The sequence below is a fragment of the Panicum virgatum genome, chromosome 7K (genome assembly GCF_016808335.1).
Source record: "Panicum virgatum strain AP13 chromosome 7K, P.virgatum_v5, whole genome shotgun sequence".
Taxonomy (NCBI): Eukaryota; Viridiplantae; Streptophyta; class Magnoliopsida; order Poales; family Poaceae; genus Panicum; species Panicum virgatum.
In genome coordinates, this window is record NC_053142.1 from 2,847,055 (window position 1) to 2,868,533 (window position 21,479).

A 21,479-nucleotide genomic window follows, 5' to 3' on the forward strand; every position below is an offset into this window, starting at 1 on the left:
ATACCTCGGTGCAGAGGCACTCGAGGGTCCAGCAGGTGCCTTGCGCTTCTTTTCAGCGCGGTGTGCAGAAATCAGATCCTCCTGAGATATGGCCATATTCACCAATTCATTGAATGAGTCTGCTCGGACAAGGTTTAGCCTCTCTTCTAATTTGGTACTAAGGCCTCGACGGAAGCGCTCACGCTTCTTAGCGTCGGTATCGGCATGATGTCCAGCATACTGACACAATTGATGGAATACTTGAGCATATTGCACCACGGTACGAGTGCCCTGAGTCAAGGCCAAGAACTCGTTAAGCTTACGGTCAAGAAGTCCAGCTGGAATATGATGATCTCGAAAAGCCAATTTGAATTCATTCCAATTCACCACATGATCAGCCGGTAGCATCCCGTGGTAATGATCCCACCACATACGAGCTGATCCGCGAAGCTGCTGCGCGGCATAGCGAGTCTTGTTCGCTTCGGAACAAGGAGTAGTCAATAGAGAAAACTTGGACTCGATCGTGCGAATCCAAGCGTCAGCGTCCAGAGGCTCATCCGCTTTATTGAACAGCGGAGGCTGAGTGCTGAGGAAATCTTGGTAGCTCGCCTCTTGTGCGTGATGAGCATGATGCCCACCCCGCGGTTGTTGCTGAGCTTGAACCAACTGCCGCAAAATCTCTGTCTGGGCAGCAAGAACCTCAGCAATACCCATTGGTGGAGGAGGTGGAGGTGGATCGCCATTCCCTCCGGCTCCAAAACCACTAGGGGTGCCTCGAGTTGATCCAACCATCTGAAATGTGAGTACTTTTGCCTTAGGCTCATCATTATCATCATTTCAAATAGAATATACAACTCAAAATGACATGGAAGTACTGGAAATTGCTTAATCGGGTTGTGCAGCAAGACCAGCGATACGAAAACGCTCACAACTGGAGTTCGGTACATGATATGGACTTGAAATTTTTACAAGAGATAGGAAATTTCATGATCTACAACTTTGGTAGTCATCACAAAGTCAGATTTCCAGAGTAGTTTAGTCGAAAAATTCAATTACTCCTCCTCTGGTTTTTCTGCTTCACAGAAAACGGAGCTTCTGTAATTTGCGATTATCTCCTGCAATACCAATCCGTTTGGGCTGAAATTTTGCGAGCAGGTTCCTGATGAAATTTGGAACAACTTTGGTATTCAACTCAGGAGCTAAATCCGAAAGGAAAAGAGGATAAAAATTCGAACTAACTGCTGCCTTCAGCTTTTTGCAGATCACTGATAATTAACACTAGTAGCATTAGGGGTTCATTACATCCATCGTTCTCTCCTTTCTACTTGGTCACTCCTAACATCAGTACTAAGGGGGTTACTCAACTCTAAGTTAGCCTAGTAGCCATGATCCAAAAGTAGGCCACACTAAGAGGAGTCTACAAAAGCTAAGAAACAGCGCCTCGGTCTACATGTTGACCGATGCCTCACTCGCCGCGGGAGTGTGAACCTCAACCGGTGCGGGCTGCGGCGCCTGGTCCTCGGAGTCCATCTCTGAAACGCCCTCTATCTCCTGGGGCTCGTCCTCCTCGTCCACCTGCATCTCGTCGGGAGGTGCGTGAAGGGCATCCTGCGCGTGCTGTATCGCGTGGAGCTGCCCCTGAGCCTCGTCCATCTCAAGCTGCAGGTCGTGAAACTGGTCCTCCAGGAAGTTGATCGTAGCGTCACGATCCGACACAGTGTCCTGAAGCTCGTGAACCTGGCCGTGGAGCTGGGCGATAAGAGTAGCCCTGCTCTCGAGCTCGGTACTAGCCTCCTGAAGCTGCCCATCTCTCAGCTGGACCGCCAGGTGCAAGGCCTGAGCGTGGTCCACCAACTGAGCGACGGCGTAACTCTGGTAAGTGTGAAGTCTGTAAAGGCCATCCAAGCACATCGCTGTCGTCCGAAGTGCCCCGACCGGGTCAAGGGTAGCGACCACGTCCACATGTGCCATCCGGTCGAGCCAAAGCGGGTCTGCCGGGTCAGGTGTAGGGAACAACCCGAACGCGGTCAGAACCACCTCCAGAGGGCGCAAAGAGCAAAAGGTGGTCATCGCCCTCATGGCGGTAAGCTCCCAGGTGTCCAGCAGGTAGTGACCGACCATCTGAGTCACGATCGGCTCCCACCCGTTGAGCGGGTGCTGCGGGATCACCATCGTCACACTGCAGCGACGAACTCCGTCCTCCACAAACTTGTGGCCATCGTAAACCGGTGGCTGGAGGTAACCGGCTGCACTCAAAAGCTCCCAAAGACGGCGGGGAAACCCGTCCCAGTGCAGGCAAGCGGAGTGCACGTGCCCCTGCGCATCAACGACCAGCAGCTCTTCCATCTGTCCCAACAAAAGACCGATGGATCAGCTGATGGTAACAAGAACTACTAACTCTGGAACAGTGAAAGAAATGGCCAAAAACTGTAGAGAACTTGCTTCAAAAATTCTCAAAAATTTACACAAGGTCCCTCTGATGTTAAGGAACAATTCACCTAGTCATCACTAAGCTCAATTCGGATTCCATGGGGGTGATATGCTCAGGTATTCAGAGTGAAGTCAACCAGGAAAACTGAGTGTCCAGAGTGGGTGTATTTTGACTATAACTCTCAATCCAGACGTCAAAAATTCTTCAAATTTTTATGGTAAGCTCATCACTTAGTTGTCTACAACTTTCATGTTGAACGATTTTTAGTTTGAACAACTTATAAAGGTCGAAAAATTTCAGTTGTATAGACTGTTCAGAGTTAACAGTTTTACACAGGGTTGATCCAAAAATACAAATACCATGCTAGAAGGCTTCAAAAATTTTCAAATTTTTACAGAAGCTTGATAACTTAGGAAACATCATTTAGTCTTACTACCCCAAGTCGATTTGAGTAACTTATCAGAAGGTTAAAATTCGTGGAAACCAGGTTGCAGACTTTCTGGATACTCCCTAGGATAGTGTTTTAACGGATTTGCTTGCGATTTCCCCCGAGATTTATTTGCTAATCTTTTTGAGAATGAATGCAGAACCTATACGTCCTCACCAAGGAAAAAAATTGCCAAGTAACCTTGGTCTTACGCAATGACTTTGGTGGCATACATATTACGTCTCTCACTATATAGCTACTCGATATAGCTAGATAGCCTATAATTCGATTTCGAGTTAGCGTACCTGCAGAAGATTGACAGCATATAAAATGAACCTTTCGTGCCAGCACTCACGAAAGCGTCCCCATACATTACCGATCACTATAGAATCGGCATCCATACCATTACCGCCGTATGGACAACGTTAAGCATACGTTATCGAAACAACGTATTGACTGAGTACCGTCTTTGACGGGGAATTGAATTCCAATTTCGAACCATTACTCCCATATACTCAACCGAAGTTGGTATATGGGCAGCAGCTCAAGTAGGCCACTGCTTGAGCTCCAGCGTTCGGCTCGCATCACCGACGGGAAGGTCAGACTCCCTCAGCTGACTGAGTAAGCATACCTTCGTGGCGATGATGTAGTTGCAGAATTTAAATTACAGGATTTAAATACTGAGAAGTAAGGTGCTGGAAGTTAGCAATACAAAATAAGCCACCTGATTATACCCATAAGATTCCCTAGGGCTTTATGTCCTAGACTTGTCCTTGGAGATCCTAAACTCTTTCAAAACTTTAGTAGCTTTGAAGTCAAGTTTTAAGTTGTTGTTGTGAAAACCGAGGTTGCCATCCCTGGTAGGCTGTCTGCGAGCTCTGATGCCAGCTGTGGCGGAACCACCCAAAACTACTGGGCCCGGGTGCACTGATCTTCGTTGCTAAGCAACTTTGACCCAATTTGGCACTCACCGGTAGTTCCTCGAGTGAAGCCTCGATAAAAGCCACGCTATTCCAGGATCAGCAGACAACACTCACACGAAGGTGAGCCCAGAGATTACAACACAAACCATTTCATACATCTCAGAGTGATTGCAGCGGAAAGAAAATTTATTACAAACCATGTTCAGACTAGCGAAGTACTACGGAGTTCCAACTCCTCAAATTATTCAAGTCTCAAAGTTCAGCGGAAGCATTAAAAGATAACTAACGAAATAACGTGATGCATCGGTAAAGCCCGTACGAATGCGTCACTCAGCGGGAGGGTGATTAGCACCAGCTGAAGGGCCATCCCACTCAACAGACCAACCCGGAGGCAGAGTGCAAGGCCAAGTAAGACTCGCAAACAGATCTTCAAAGTTAGTACCTGAAAAACAGTGCCACAAGCAAGGCTGAGTATACTATTACTCAGCAAGACTGACCCGTCTCCGGATATAACATAGTCCGGTAACTAGACATGCAAGGCTTTTTGGTTGGTGGGGTTTGTTTGCCAAAAAATGCCGCTAAGTGTTGATCCTTATTTTCAGATTTTATCTAGCCATCTTCTAGTTGGATTAACCATTCTAATTTGCATCTAACTCTACACAAACATGGTAGAGCAATCATTTAATCAACCAGCAGTATTATCATCATCATATTCCACTTGTTACTCTATGTGACCGAAATCATTAAGCAATCTCATGCCGTGAGAGGCGGACGATTCTGAATCGAATTTCAACCTGGCCAGGGGAACCTAGACCACACGCATGGGGATCGACTTCGCTCCCGCCCACGCTACTTTTCCCCTTTCTTTCCAGTCCGTGGATCCGGAACACCCTCCCCGACTACAGAGTCCGACCACTCTGCACCCGTACGTCGCGACATAAAAATAAACCCTACTTCTACCAGGAGGGTGCGAGATCGTTCCACTCGCCGGTCCAATCAGGTACTTAAGCTTACCGATTACCATATTTCTCGGTATGTGACTAGTACTTTCAAACGCTTAGCGAAATGAGCCACACACCGCGACCTTAGCCATTTTTGACTACACCAGCGGGGTATCACAAGTACACAACCCCGCCCGTTGTCCTTACATTTCAACAGGAATTAAAGTCGGTACAATTCCTATTTGCTCGCGAGGGGCAGGAAACCACTCGACTTCTACCGTACTTATTTAGCATGGCAACTAGTCGATAAAAAGATCCGGTATCAAACATAGGTTCCTATGGATCATGCATCTAGGGTTTTCGATCAACGCCTAGAGAACTCAAATGCAGAAAACCAACTATTACCATACATTAATAAATAGATAGCAGAATGATAATTCAAAAAAAAAATAGTGGGATTATGCTCCGGGGCTTGCCTTCTTGGGCACTGTCTGGTAGAAAAGCTTCTGGGGCTTGGCCCAGGTCTTGGGACAAGTTAGTACAGTTCAGATTAACCTCCTGCTCCGCACGAGAGTCCGCGGGCACCAGTTCGTAGTCTCCGTCCGCGAGGTTAACCGTTTCTATATGCAATGCAAGATTTTGAGTTATTCAGGGATATAATTTCTTTCCTTCACGATAAAGTTGTAGTCCATGAAAGTTAATTTAGTAATGATTTCACATTTCATTGCATGGGCAATCGTTTATAGAGTAGCAAACATAACTACGGTTATTCATGAATGAGTGGGGTTTTGGGTTTTCATTTTTAATTTCAACACATAGCATGCTTTCATTATTCCTTAACAACACAACTACTAAAAAGCTAGTGATGAAACACTAAAGTAACTCAGATTCAAACTTGAACATTCAGGGTATAAATTTCAGCATCTACCATAGAGCAAGAACTATAACTATTCATGCAAATGGATTACTCTAGTTACTTCATCTTTTTGTACAGAATGTTCAACATGGATTCTGGGTGCTACAAATTTTATGCAAGCAACTTCAAAGCATAAACTCAGTACTGAAATTTTTCCAGATTTTATACAGTTATATAGCAGAGGTGATAAAAAGATTAAAAACAGCAAGCCATCAACAAAGATTAAATCTACAGAAAGTTTTACTAAGTATTTGGTTCTCAAATTTTTACCAGAGACTAGTCCTGAGTTAAACATACTCCAGAAAATTTTTCAAGATTTAACTCACTATGATAAATTAGTTATTCAGTTAACTTAACATGAGTTTGCATAAATTTCTCAAGATGCATTTGACCAGTATTGCATCTGAACTTTTTATCACAGGTAGAACATACTCTAAACAAGATCATGCCCAAAAATAATGATCAGAAACATTGTAGATTACTCAGAACAAAAATAGTAAATCTAGCCCTAAGATGCTAAGCATGATTATTCACCAAAGCAAAACTCAGTAAATGCAGCTCAAAATTCTTAGACAGGAACACAGAGCTAAAAAGAGACTCCAGAAATAAACATGTATTTTTCTGAGCATAAGAACTATATATAAGGAATTAAGTTGATAAGAAAAGCATAAATCATGGTATATAGCAAATGAATTCTAATAAATCTTAAATTTAGGTATTAACAGTGTTTTAGTCTTACATGCACGCAGTAAAAATTCCAGGGCAAGTTCATGTGCATATTTTCCAGAATTAAATCGAGAAAGCTAACAACAGATTAGAGAATCTTGATTGTTCCAACATGATAACTGTTTTGGGTTGGTGTCATCTTTTTACTGTGATATTAAAATTCCATTAGTGATAACATATCCAAAAATCAAGGTCATTTGATGGGTAGAACTTCATGAACATGCATAAGGTGGTTTTCTTATTCTTTTCCCTAGATTAAATTCGGCTGAGTTTCTGCAAATGTGAATGTTACAAAATTTGTAGATTTTGTTACAAGGATTCCAGATCAGTTGAGTTTGCATTTTTCTGATTTTTCTGTGATTTGTTTCGCATTTTAGAAGTTCACTGGTATACACTGTAAAACTTGCAGAGACACCCTTGAACGGAAAAAAGAAATTACAACCGGGGTCCTTCGCCGGCCTTCTCCGCCGTGGCATCTTGCCGGTGGTGTTCTGCGGTGCAGGGCTTACCGGGGCTGCCACGGGGAGGCGCGTGGGGGAGAAAGGATCGAGGAACACCTACCCTGGTCGACGTTCGAGCGTTTGGAGCACAGGTTCAAGCTCGTCGGCGTTGATGGCGGGTCGGTTGTTCGGTTCGCCGGCGCTGGAGGCGAAGGAGGGCTCGGGGTAGGGGAACAAGGCGCGCACGAGCACCGCGTGAGCTCGTGGATGCTTTCTGGGGTAGCTGTCGGGCTCGGTCTTCCCCGGAGCTGGCCGGTCCGCGGTGAGCCTGAGCTCGCCGGCGGCGGCGCAAAAGGGGAACGGCTTCGGGAGGGGGTTTGGATTCGATTCCACGCGCGTGGAGCTTAACTGGGAGGTGGCGAAGCTCCTGCGGTGGTCGGAGGGGGCAATGTGGGGCTGGGCTAGCCGGTCCGCGCGAGCTGGATCTCGGCGGCCATGGCGGAGCGGCGGGAGGAGGAAGAAGAGGGAGAAGGGGCGCAACTGTGGGGTGCTGGGGGTCTTTATAGGCCAAGGAGCTCCTGGGAGAGGAATGCAGTGACTGGGGGCGGTTGATTTGGTCCTGGGCGACTCGACGGCGAGCGGGCGGAGGAGGCAGCGGCGCTGCGCCGGCCGGGGTGTCGTGGCGACTCGGGAGCGGCCTGGGACGCGTGTGCGCGCGAGGAGGTGCCAAGGGGCGGGCCAGGTGGCGTGGAGAGGTTTCCCCGGGTCCATTTGGCCGCGGTGCGCGCGGTGGACGAAGTCCACCGGCGGCGTACGGCGGGCGGCGGGCGAAACAGAGCCAGCCGGGAGAGAGAGATGGAGATGGGGGCTCTTTTGCGATTTCTGAAATTTCCAGGGACCTCTCGGTAAACTAAAATTATCTCCTAATTGGAGGGCTCAAATGGGAAAGTGTTGAATACCATTTTTGCATAACTTTTCAAGATCTACAACTTTTGTGTTATGCAAATTTTCGTTTGAAACTCACATTTGAACTATTGGTTCATTTACATATTTGCACAAAAGGACTTCAGTTTTAATCAGTTTTTGACTTGATTTTGGCTGAAGTTCAATTGAGCACATGTCAATTGAAATACCTCTCATGAGCCAACAAAAATTTTGTGCACATTTTTGAATTAAAATTTTAGTAGTTTTTTCACTCCTTTCTCTTTTTCCTTTAATTTCTTTTGTATGATTTGTATTTTATTTGGTCCTTTCTCTTTGAATTAGTTTCCCAAATTTTTCTTTTAACTTTAACTAAGGTGTATTGATTGGATTTAAAAGTATTGACACCTGAGGTGTCACAGCTGCGGGTGAGTGTCAACATAAACCAGACGAGCCCGAGTCCAGGGTAAGTACCAGGTGAGGTAAGCTCTAAAGGAGCTGTCTGTGTGTGGTCCTGTTGGATGGACCAAGTGCTCGTCTTCCTATTCCCATTGGTCCACCCACGGCTGTATCTTGGTGAGCTAATCATCAGAGCACGGCAAGCCACTCCTTGACAACCTACAAAAGTGGACCACGAAGAATCATTAGATTCGACATGAATATACGAGCCAAGTTCATTCATAATTACCTGTGGTCCTGGCGACTGACACGCTCCAACGCGGTGGGCTCCGGAAACTCCTGGCGCTGCCCAAACTGTCTCCTGACTCTCCAGGGGCAATATGCCTCAACCGCAATGTCATAAACCAGGACGGCTGTAGTAAGCCACAGGCTCGCATTCACGGAAGCAGTGCGAAGACAGGCCTGCTGGTGCACGGGTAGCCACAGCCTCTGGGCTGTAAGGCTCCCAGACAACGTCCTCGGGCGTCAGCATGTCGAGCTTCGAAAACAAACTCAGGATATGCGCGTCTAACCTGCGCATGCGCCCAGGACCTCTGCATTCCGAATAAGTAAAATTAAAAGTGCGCTAATGCATCATGTAACAATTAATAATAAAATTAGATTTGTTGCGAACGTACCTGACGCCAGATCCAGATAGTTACCATAGTGGGCCTGTCGTCCTCCTCGTCATCGTACATGGCCCCGTGGTAAGGCTCGTGGCTGACCATGGGCCGACCAACGGCTAGCCTCTCGTACGACCAAAGCTGTAGCAGTAGTGGGCACCCTGCCAGGATAGCGTTCCCATGTGTCTTCATGCAGCCGTCGCAGAGTCCACGGTAAGTGGCTGCAAGTACCGCCTCACCCCAGCTGTAGGGCGGTACGTCCTCGTCCCCATCCACAATCTCCCGTGCATACGGAAGGAGAATCCTATCGACCGAGTTGCCATGAGTGTTGTTGAACATGATGTAACCAAACAACCAAAGTAGGTACGCCTCCAGCGATCTGGTCACACTGTACTCGTCGGCATCCGCAGCCAACAGGGCAGGCTGCATAAACAATTAAGATTAATGGTTTCAACTGACAATGGAACATGTGAATTGTAATAATTAAATTTAAATATGGAATGAATACATACTGTAAACTGTAGGAACCAGGTCTTCGAAGGACCTGCTGCTCGCGGGTGCGGGTTGATCGGACCTGCTTCTTCCACGCGGTCAACCAGGGCAAAACGGGCCTCCAGGTCATCCTTCCACGAGGCCGCCACCACACGCGGACCTACAGCCTCCCCGACGATAGGGAGGCCGAGGAGGTAGGCCACGTCCTGCAGCGTAGGAGTCCTCTCCCCACACGGGAGGTGGAACGTGTGTGTCTCCGGCCTCCATCTGTCAACGAGCGCCGTCAAGAGGGATCGGTCGAGCTGAATAGGCCCACCCTCAACAAGACGGCTCAGAGTCAGTAGACCGGCCTCACATAACCTGCAATAAACAAAATTGTCGAAACAAAGGAATACCGATGAATACATATGTGATAAACAATAATATTTCATTACATACCTGTCACACCAATCATGGTGTATAGAGATCGCCTCCCCGGGTGGACGAGGACGTAGCACCTCTAGGGCTCGGTGCTCAACTGCTGCAAAGTAAGACCTGTGGCTCGAGTCGATAACTGGGTCTAGCAAGGAGTCCATCTCCATACCTGCATTCAAAAATATATGAGAACACATAGGTACATATATGTTTCATACAAACTGGACGCGTAATATTTATACATTACAGATAGGTTCGATACAAACTCCACGCACGATTACTATATATTACAGATAGGTTCGATACAAACTCCACGCACGATATTTATACATTACAGATATGTTCCATACAAACTAGACGCACGATATTTATACATTACAGATATGTTCCATACAAACTGGACGCACGATTACTACATATTACAAATATGTTCGATACAATTGTGGATCATGACACCGAATGCCTTCCACGAGCAATTCTCGCCGATGGTCGTCTGAACGTAGGAGGTGCTCCATCTCTGGGATTTCCGGAAGGACCGACGTCAGCAACATCATGAAGTGCATTCTGAGGACACTTCTTGTAGTTGTGACCCAATGCTCCACATTGGCTGCAACGCTTTTGTGCCTTGCTTGCTTCGGACTCGTCCATACCATTCCGAATACGACGTGTCTGACGGCGGCCTTTGCCTTTCTTAGTGGCTAGATCAGGAATAAACATCTTATTCTCATTTTCCTGAATGAAAGGTCCCACTATTCCAATCCCGTATACCTCATGTCTCCAGGTGGATACAACTGCTTCCTTGCTGAAGTAAGGTGAAACAAATACTCCTGGCTGCAACCCAGACTCTGCACATGCCGCAATGAGATGCGAGCATGGCAAATGCAATAACTTAGGCTTCATGCAAGAGCAGAAGGCATTGCCATCTACTGTAATCAAACTCTTCTATACCACCCTATCTCTACGGATACCACGACCAGTTCTATCCTTGCATAGAATCTCAAATCTATGCTCCATTGTATCTGTCGATATGACGCGGTGCAGTTTGGCCTTTTCAATCTTCTCTTGCATATATTGTGTCACTCTTGTGCAAAACTGAATTTGGGAGTTGCTGATGTTTATGCTTGCAGCCATGTAACGCTCTCTGAAATACTTCATGCACCCATACATGATGAACTCAACAATTCCCACAAGAGGAAAGGCACGACAAAAACGCATAACCATATTGAAACACTCTGCATGGTTCGTTGTCTGAATACCATACAGTATTTCGTTGGTATCATAAAGGAATGACCATTTCTCCTTAGGTGCACCTCGAATCCAGTGTGAAAATGGCTTCTCAATTGAATCCCTAGCCTCTGCAGCCTGACTCGTGCCTGTTCCTGATGCCCTTACCTTCACTAGCTCTGCAGTAAACTGATCAAGCATCTGTCATAATGCATTGAATTGTCTCTGTTGATTTTGGGTGCACAACCTCTTAAACAGGTTCTTAAGATCCTTGTTCTTGAAGTGGTCATAGAAGTTTGCACCATATTCCTAATGCACCACCTATTTTGGACATCGGGCCTAAGGGAGGCGTTGTCGCAGTTCCACGTTGCAATTTTAGTATTGATTGCAGCAGACCTGCATGCTATCACTAATAAGACAACACATCTGGACGTGCAGCAACAACATGAACATTCACTCGTTCAAGGAACCAATACCAACTTTCTAAGTTCTCATTCTCAAGAAATACAAATGCGAGCGGAACTATTTGGTTGTTGCAATCCTACCCCCGATTGCGGTGAGTATCTGACCTTTATACCTTCCAGTCAGAAAATGTGCCATCAATGCAGATCACCGGAAGACAAAACTAAAATGCTCTAACACAATCACCTATGCAAAAGAAGGCTCGTTGCATAATTCTTTGCCCCCTAGTCACGGCTGGTACGAGGTATGTGTCATAAAAGCTTTCAGGATTTCTAGCAGCAACCTGGGATAACATACGAGGTAGGTTATCATATGAATGCCTCGTATGTGCTGAACCGCATCTCGAACACCCTTGTTTAGCCCGCCATGCTTCAAATAACTAATGGTGTACTGGTAAGATCTGCTCAATGTGTCGAACAATCATTTTGGCTCATAATTTAGGTTGTCCATAATCAACCCATATATTTGCTTGGCAACAAAGTCGCATGATATATTGCGATGCGAGGGAAGAACTTCTGACAGCAAATAAGTGTGCTCTGTCACAATGGAACATTTCCAGTTCGACTTCCATTTTTCCTTGAATGCATGTACTCGCCATGGACATCCATCATTCACACACTTCACCTCATATTCCTTTACTGCCAGACTTTACGACTCTGGAATTCCTCGTTTCAATGATATTGCCCATAGTCTCATAGCATCTTTTACGGCTTCAATGTTGGATATGTTGCACCTTGCACTACCTCGTTCCCTCTGTACTCCCACTCCTGATTTCGTACGTCTTCTGCGACATGACTGCCAAAACTATGCTCCTTCCACTCTTTTGGCAATGAGTACTGCTCGTCATCAATGAGCCCTCATATTCTTCCATCTCTATTGCGGTTTGGTCTTCTGCCTCCATCTCGTCCACATGCTATGTATCATCTCTCCCTCATCAGCAAGGCCTTGTGGTCCCATGTTTTGGTTCTTTATCTCTCTGATTCATCTTGCTCAACATAATTGGTCTCTCTTCGAATACTCGGAGTTGCTTGATCTGCATCAGGTTGGATTTCATTTTGTGTCCTTTCTCTTCCCCGGATTTGAACAAGAATGGCCAGAGGCCACCCACGCTCTAGAGCTGCTTGCATGTACTTCTGCCAGTCATCAGTGCTGTGTACTATCATCAATTCCCATAAATCACTTTCTACCTCCCAATTAACAAGAGACTGGACGGTCATCACATGTGTCAACGGATCAACACGGAACCCACACTGCAGCCACTTACATATGGAACCAAAACTCCTTTTCAAAGGTTTATCTATGGCGCTAGATGTGCACTTAAAGGCAGAAAGGTCTACTTCATTTGGCCCATACAAAACATTGTAGTCACCATAAAATACTTGAAACTGCATCTTGCTCGACATATCTGTATATCACAGAATACTTATCGAGTTATACTCTTTACTTCACTACCTTATTCAATAATCCGTAAAAACTAAGTATGGAATTCAACTACAACGTATAAGTATTCATAACTACGTGATGACACTCAAATTCTATACTGCATATGCCAAATTCTATTCTAAATCGTAATTAATTTATAAACACGTCTCTAATAGTACTGCAATTGTAATAATAAGTGCGTAGTACTAATTTTCTAAACTAATTTACTACTACGTAACTAAAGTATCATTAAACTCCTACTTAAATGGTTCTACTATAGCACTAATTAAATTAAATTACTCTACAATACCAATGGAAAAATACATAAACTAAATGTACTAACCTGCAGATCACAAGTGCGGAATCCGGCAAGGCTTCGCCGCTTTCTTTCTCCTCACCCCTCTCTTTTTTTCTGGATTTTTGGTGGAATTTTCGGGCTCAAATGAGGAGGGAATGGGGGTCGGATGCTTATATAGGGGGTATAGCCCGGTCGCCCGTGGGGGGGGGGGGGGGGACAGGCCCCCCTGTCGTGCCTGTGGGCGGGGGCCACCGGTCGCCCGAGGGGGGGCGACAGGCCCCCCTGTCGCCCGTTGGGAGGGGGCGACAGGCCCCCCTTTTATTTTTTTTTCCAACCATGGTTGCAAATTTGAAGAAAAAAAAAATTACATCTAGAGCCTGTCGCCCCCCATAGGGCGACCGGGGATAGTTTTGAAATTTTTCAAAACGGACATATATTTTTGAAATTTTGATTTTTTTTAAATATAAAAAGAAAAGAACGCGCGGGCTTGGGTTAGGGTTTTTTAGCCCGGAGCTCGGGTCAGGCTTGGGCCAGTAGAAAAACAGGTTGGGTTTCTTCCAACCCGGCCTGAACGTGGCTCGGCCCGAGATATGATCAGGTATAGTGTGGTCTGCTGAAATTGGAGATACTAGCGTGCCCTGCTCTGTTGAAATCAATGTATTGCGATGATTTTTTTAGATATCTATCTAGGTGCTTTGATCTAAAGTTTGACTATTTATCGATTTGACAATGGCATTGCCGTTTTGACATTATATATTTGTTGGATGTTCCTCCTGCATATTATCCTGGATATATATGAAGTATTCAAACATCAGTAACTTATTTCTATTCTGAACATACCATCCTGATGTATTTTCATAGCAGATTTCCATCGTTTTCCGTTTTGCATAACCTGAAATTTCTGGGAAATGTTCATGCGCTACCACTTTTAAAGTCTTCCAGTTTTTAGAAGGAAATGCTTTTGTTAATATTTATATATATACATTGCTAGAGATTAGTTACATACTTGAATTTTAATCTGTTTTCAAGTGAATGCTCGTGCGGTAGTGCTAGAGAGAAAAATGAAAAAGAAAAGGGATAAGAGGGGCCCATGGGCCGCGGGCCCATAAAACTGTGGGCCTCAATTAACTCTGATGAGAGCTTGTGTTGTGCTTCAGGGAAATAGATAGACAGAGAAAAGAAGAGAAACGGAACGAGAAAAAGAGGGGAGGAGCCAGAGGAGGAAACGAGGAAGGAGGAGACGGCAGCCACCGAGCGAAAACTGGAAGGGGAAGAGCTCCACTAGCGCGTGCGTTGCGAGGAGATGTGGCGGAGGCGGCGAGCTCTCCTTCTCCGATCCCCGCCGTCTTCCTCCTCCACAGCCGCCTCTTCTTGCCAGCATCGCCGCCGCCACCTCCTCCCCAGCGAGGTACCATCTTTTCTTTTCTTTTACGGTTTTACCCCCATCTCCCGCCCCGCACGCATTCCGTCCAACACCTCGTGTGGTCACCCCCTCTGCGCTTATGGTCTTCGGATCTGTCTGCTGCAGGAACCTCTTGCTGTCAATCGTCTTGCACGGCTCTTCACGTCCCAAGCTGTAAGTCTGTGTTTCCTCTCAAACATATGCATTGCTGTTTCCTTCGGCAGCATAATAGGCTGCTTCTCGCGTGTGAGTGATCGATTCACTGGATCTTGTTTCTCCAGGGAAGTGATTGTGGCAATTCCCAGAAGCCGTTCATTGCTTTCGTCTTAGGTAAAGTTTCCCTTTTTCTTCTTCTTGTTTTTTTTTTGCCCCCTGAATGCACTTTATATGCACTTTTGGCCCCACATATATGGACCCTAAAACCCACACGAGTATTTACTAGAGACATACTTGCACTCCACGAATGTCAAACCGATGCTATTTCAAGTTTGACTCCTGTTGGTCCAATGCTGTATAACCACATGATTCAACAATCAATTCCGGCCTGTAGGGGGTCCTGGTAGTGGCAAAGGAACACAATGCACCAAAATTGCTTCGGATTTCGGATTTGCCCATTTGAGCGCTGGTGACCTTCTGCGCCATGAAATAGCATCTGGCAGTGAGAAAGGGTAATAGTATCTTGTCACATGATCTCCTGTTAGTCTTTGGATGCCCTTCCTGTGCAAAGGATTTCAGTGCACTGCTTCATCACTACACATGGTTACACTTCAGGGAGTTGATCCTGGACACCATTAAGGAAGGGAGGATCGTCCCATCAGAGATAACCGTGGAACTCATAAGGAAAGCTATGGAAACGAGCAATGCCAATAAGGTTCTTATTGATGGCTTCCCAAGGTGTGAGGAAAACAGAATCGCTTTTGAAAGAATTGTAAGTCAATTTTGACCCCTGCATTGCATTGCGTTGATAGTTCAGGACTAGCTACTAACTGACTTTGTGGATAAACAATTACAAGCTCTGTCATGTTCATTTCATTAGTTCTGGTTGAATTTTGTTTGACAATACTTCACATGGATGGACCTTTCTGCTGTTTAAAGCTGCTCACTTTATTTAATAACTTAAGCAGACATGACTTTACTCTTTTGACTTCAGCATGCATGCTGGCCTAGACTTCTATTACTAGTATGTCTTATGAATAACCAGATGATAACAATTGTACAAATCACTTTGTGATGCTTGAGAATGATGCATTCTTTTGGAGTACTTATATCAATTAGTGCTGGTGCAGTCAGTTATTAAGAAGACCAGCACGACACCTGAGTTTGTTTTTTGCTCTGTACTATGTAAATTAATACTCCTTCATACATGTTCTCAATTCTAATACATCAATGCATGTGCACCAAAAACTATCAGGTTGGAAGAGAACCGGACGTTGTGGTTTTCTTTGACTGTCCTGAGGATGAGATGGTAAAACGCCTTCTAGGCCGTAACCAGGTTAGTCTCCATGCTTCGCTGCTGAACTCTAGGCTGATATTTACTCAAAGTAAGCATGATTTTCTCACTGTATAGTGTGAGGCATCATGTTCCCTGGTTGAAAATAGAATTCTATTCATATATTATAAGGAAAAAAAAGAAAAAACAACTTATTTAGCTCAGTAATCTAAGGCGCATAACAAATATTTAGCAGAAATCTACTGAAGGTTTTTGAAATATGGCAATACGAATTTGAATACACTAAGTTTAACCTTAAGTTATGTCAATCCCTTCCTTTTGTTCTATTATTTTGTCATTTTCTCACATATGCCTTTTAGGGGCGGGTTGATGATAACATTGAGACAATCAAGACGCGTCTAAAAGTGTTTGAGAGTTTGAATATTCCTGTTATTGACTACTATTCTTCTAGGGGAAAGGTTCGCAAGGTAAGTAAACTGTTTTATTCTGCACACAGCTATGCAAACAGGACAACTCTATATCTTACATTGCTCGAACTCCTTTTGTTGCAAAGCTGAATGATAAAACTTCTTTGTCTAACTGTAAAATTTCTATATGTATTCCGGAATCTATCTAATGTCAGTGTATGTACTCAAAAAGAATATGATTAGAGAAGCATAAATGGCGGCATGTGTTGAAACACAAAATTAAACAGATGTGATGCATTTCTTCGATAACTGTTTGCGCTGCTGTATAACCTCAACTTTCTTTGTTTTGGGGAAAAGTGAAATCTACTTATTGGTTAGATTTTAGATGAGCAACTGTGTTTTGATCATCCCGGGAACATGGCTTGCATATGCTAAGTCGCTAAATTGCTGCAAGTGGGACATGAACCAGGGATATACATGGTATAATGGTTTTCCCTGTAAGTCAACTTGAGGGTATAGTACTTCTAACATTAAAACTGCTCAACTGCATGCAGATAAATGCCACGGGCACTGCAGATGAAATTTTTGATGCAGTCCACAAGCTCTTTTCGTCCTTAAGGTAAGTCCCAGTGCATGACATTCGAAATTTCTCAGAAAGATTGATGATACAGTTATAGCAATGGTTATGCTGTTTTTCTTTTCCTAGAAGGGACCGCATATTTGGTATGTCTAATTATATGCCCTAGAGTAGTGAACCATGTGTGGCCGTCCTAAAGTTTTATTTTTTTCTTTATGTGACTGCTTGCAGATTATTATCTAGTAGCACCAAATTGTCTGTGTATCGGTAGTTGTCATGTATGATGATGAATTGGTAATTGGTAGCAAGTTGTTTCAGGGTAACATCTTTTCATCACTACTTAAGAGTAAAAAACAATTTCTCACTTGTAAGGTTGCCATTGTAGATATAGAAAGCTATCAGCTAAGCTAATCATTATTGCTAGTAAAATCCTGACTATTATGATTCCGTGCCCTTTGTGTTGATGGTTGACAACAAAGAAAGGCATGGCTGACAAGCAAAATGAAAAGGTACCATTTTCTTTTGGTGCTGATGGCAGAAAGAGAGTAGGATAAGGATGGAACGGGATGCATTTGTCTTTTTGTTGACTCATTTAAGCTATGCTTGTAGCCATTTTGTTGACCCATTTAGATGATAGCGACAGCATCTGCAGGCCCCAACTTTGTTAGTGTTATGTATAAAAGAGTGGTGTAATCATTTCACCATTTGCAGGGCAACTCGTGCATTACTTGTCAACATGCAGGCGAAAGAGAATTTTTATTACTGTCAATTTCAGTCATTAGCTCATATTAGACTAAGATCATGAACAACAGAAATTTGCACTCTGCAGGTTCTGATGAGGATCTTCCAAGGAATCCCGGGAGTTTGCTTAGCAATTATCTGTTATTTATTTTTCTTAAAGCCAGTGCTCACTTTGTGCCGTCTAAATCTTTTGTGCAGTAATTGTATATACATGCTATGCCTTCACGAAATAATACCCAGGGAAACACATATAACTTTGTAACACATCTAACCTGAAGCTCGTCCTGCATGGCAGGCATTATTTGTTACCTTTATTATTCCTTCTGAATTTGTACTGCAACACCTACATGTGGTTTGCCGCACATGCTGTGTGTTTATGTCTTCTTTTTCAATTGTTTCTATTTTGTGTTGGATGCGGATATAAGATTTGGTTACCTGAGATTTTTTTTTATATAATTAGTTACCTGAGATTGAGACAACAGAAAGTCAAAACTGCGGCATGTGTTGTGGTAACTTTCTGAGGATTTAGTGGCTGGTTACTAAGATGGAGTAGAGAACAATATGTGCAACTGTGTTTTACATGGAGCCTCTTGATTGATTCAAAGTCTATTAGGTGCCGTGGCTGGCTGGTCACTTTGACTTTCAGAGAACAGAAAAGCTTTGCAGGCAGGCAGCCTGCTATTTTTTTAGGGCAATCACAAGAGCTTATACGCAGTGATTTTTTGTTTGTTGTTAATGCTTGCTTGGTTCCCGGCAGGTAGGGCTATGTTTGTTATAATACGTGGGATTGAGTATGAAAGCATTTGTAATTTTGTAGACCATTTTTGTCTTGCTGCAGCCGGCGTGCCTATGATATGTGTATTTGCCAGTTGAAAGATGGGACAGAATCTGAAAGTGATTGGGGCTTGTGGTGAAGAGAAATGGAGGGCCGGCACTGGCATTGCCACGTAAACTCTGAAAGGAACCCAAGGGATCTTTTGATTACTGAAGCAATTCAATTCTTGGATGCTATCATCAGACATTCATTCATGAGACGGAGGAGGTCAATTCTTGTTTCTTTGTGTCGACTTTGCGGTGCCATTTGGCCCCATAACGGCCTCCACGTGGCAGTTAGGGGTGGATTAAATTCAGAAACTGACAAATATTGTCTCTTGAACCGAAATTTTTTTAAAAACATCAAACTGGAGTTCGTTTGAAGATAGGAGCGATATTCAGCCCGAGAACTATAAAGATTAAAAAGACGAGGATGCATCGCAAGCAATCAAAAAGCAAGGCGCCTCATATCATAGGCATGACGAGGTTGCGTTTTGAGTCTGTTCGGGTGGTCACCGATACCGGAGACCACAACTCCATGGCCACCTCCAAAACTGCTCATGCGTGATCTTGCCATCCCGTGTACACCATCGCTTGAGTTTCTTTTCGAAACATAGCACAGACGTTCACAAACACGCGCAATCACTTGAATTTTCTGTATTTCCCTCACAGTTTATTTGCTTCTTCTTCGCAGAGAAGATATATAAATCAACAATTTTGAACTTTTAATTCCCTTAGGGTCCGACTACGTCAACTCCAGAGCACAACTAGCAACAAGCTATGATTTCAATCACCCATCATATTACATGTCGTTATGGTGAATGACAAACGGATTCAATGTCCTCGAGCTACATTTAGGCACTACATACCAACTTATCGACTGGCTAATTCATGCAAAAAATCAAATGTTGTTTTGGTGAGCGTAACAACCGGCTGCAGCTAAGGGGATTCATAAATATTTTTTGCTTACTACATATGCACATTATGCCTTCATAGATTCATAAATATTTTTTGCTTACTATATATATGCACATTATGCCTTTATAGATTCATAAATATTTTCTCACCAACATTTGTGAATGCTCCACCCGTTAGTTATAAGGGGAGAAAAATGTTGCACAAGTTAAATTATTTGAAAGGTATTCGAAATAAGATAAATGTTCCGCTAGTTAAAAATTTTGTTAATGTTCTGCTATAGAAAAAATGTTTAATGCAATCAATGCTCCAGGATAAATAAAAGTTTTCTAGAGGTTAATCTAGATGCAGACCGGCTCTAAGGGAGTGGCGGACTGCGCCCGCTGGGGGCCATGGAGCCGAAGGCCAAGACTATATCGGTAATTATGATATATAATTTTCTATTTGGCATAATAACCATCACAAACCACCTCAGGAGGTCATGTTAGGTGTGGTAATGGATCATAGCTCTAGTGCTCTCTTCACAATCCAACTTGTTTGTTATATTTTTTTAGCTCAAAATTGAATAAGATAAGAGGTTCACTCTTTTAAGGCCCGGCCTTAGATTATCTAAGTTAAAATTTGAGGTCCTTTACCACCTCTAGCCATAACGTACAGCCATAAGGAAGTCTTCCGGCTTGTAACTTAACCATCGACGGAGCGCAAGTATGTTTCGAAGTTCCGTTTTTCTTCCTACCGCCTCCACGACCATGGCACCCTGCCCACATGCTCACGCTATTCTGGGTTCTAGATGAGGAGAGGATACATCGACACCGATGTGATTCGCTCCTCATTCAGCAACCGGCAACGGCAAGGACGGCGGACAACAGACACAGACAAATCAAGCAAGTATTATTTTTATTCGAGGTAATCATAATGATTATTGTTCTTATTTTTATTATAGTATTGTTATATTTTATGAGCTATATATATTGCAAAGTAATTTTTCTTATTCATGCAATATATTGTAATTTTAATACTAAAAATTAGTTCAATAGGCTCCTATCTTTTTTCTTGCCGAAGATAAAATTGGTTCAACAGGCTCCTATCTTTTTCTTACCCAAGGAATTTTGAAACTACAGAGTCGGCCCTGTCTAGATGGTTCAATGTACGTGGATCTGATGCTGATCTGAAAAACCTAAAACAATTTCACATAGAACAAACCAAATATATCTTATATTTCAGAACGGAGAAAGCTAGCACGTGAGCTGATGCATCATCAAATTTGGATGCATCATCAAATTTGGATTTCAGAATCAAGCGGCAAGGCTTGCACATCATCTTTATTTATTAGGAGTGCAATTTAGTAAACCTTAGGTGTTCCAATCATCTTTAGTTTAAAATTTTATATTAATTTTTTGAAATAAGATCTAATTATGGAGAAATAGGGTTGGAGGTGCACTTGAGTCCTTGAGGGTATTGACACCCTATATCCATGTATGGCGTCAAGTGCGACCTCAGCTTGCATCGGTCGATCAACCTAGCTAGCCTAGCTGGCTGCTGTCTTGTACTCCAAAGAAGTACCGAATGTGATTTACTTGGCTGTGTTTAGTTCCGCGAAAAGTTTTCAAAATTTTTCACTGACGCACATCACATCGAATCCTACGATACATGCATGGAGTATTAAATGTAGTTAAAAAATATAACTAATTGCACAGTTTGGTTGTAAATGACGAGACGAATCTTTTGAGACTAATTATTTCATGGTTGAATAATAGTTACCAAATAAAATCGAAATATGCTATAGTAACTTTTTCGCGAACTAAACACACCGAAGGACGGACAAAGATGCAGTAGCGATCGTGCCCAAAGCTCCCAACTGAAGAATCTGTGAATGCTGCGTCTCGAGGTAATCATCCAGCAGGGATACTTTAATCTGCTAGCTTAATTAATTCGTCCTCAGTGTCGTCGAGCCAGGTCGATGCCAGTGAATCTTGAATTCTTGATGGGGATAAAGCTAGGCCCGGCCACTATTTCAGGCCCTATTTAGTTCTCAAAAATTTTTGCACAGTATTTGTCACATCGAATCTTCGAAAACATACATACAGTATTAAATAT

The 21,479-nt window shown here is 43.7% G+C and overlaps 1 protein-coding gene across 5 annotated transcripts in view; it reads left to right on the forward strand.

Moving 5' to 3' along the window:
• LOC120639565 (UMP-CMP kinase 2-like) overlaps positions 1-18,638 on the forward strand; it is a 31,680-nt gene extending 13,042 nt beyond the window's left edge. Inside the window, exons 2-11 of one of the 5 annotated variants that reach the window (XM_039915426.1) lie at positions 14,235-14,485; positions 14,606-14,653; positions 14,761-14,809; positions 15,030-15,147; positions 15,251-15,407; positions 15,891-15,971; positions 16,289-16,396; positions 16,891-16,955; positions 17,625-17,655; positions 17,743-18,093. In XM_039915426.1, coding sequence (XP_039771360.1) covers positions 14,381-14,485; positions 14,606-14,653; positions 14,761-14,809; positions 15,030-15,147; positions 15,251-15,407; positions 15,891-15,971; positions 16,289-16,396; positions 16,891-16,955; positions 17,625-17,655; positions 17,743-17,916 — 936 coding nt within the window. In that variant the 5' untranslated portion in view covers positions 14,235-14,380 and the 3' untranslated portion in view covers positions 17,917-18,093. The other 4 variants (XM_039915427.1, XM_039915428.1, XR_005661486.1 and 1 more) reach the window with 4 other exon arrangements.
• The last annotated feature ends 2,841 nt before the right edge of the window (positions 18,639-21,479 follow it).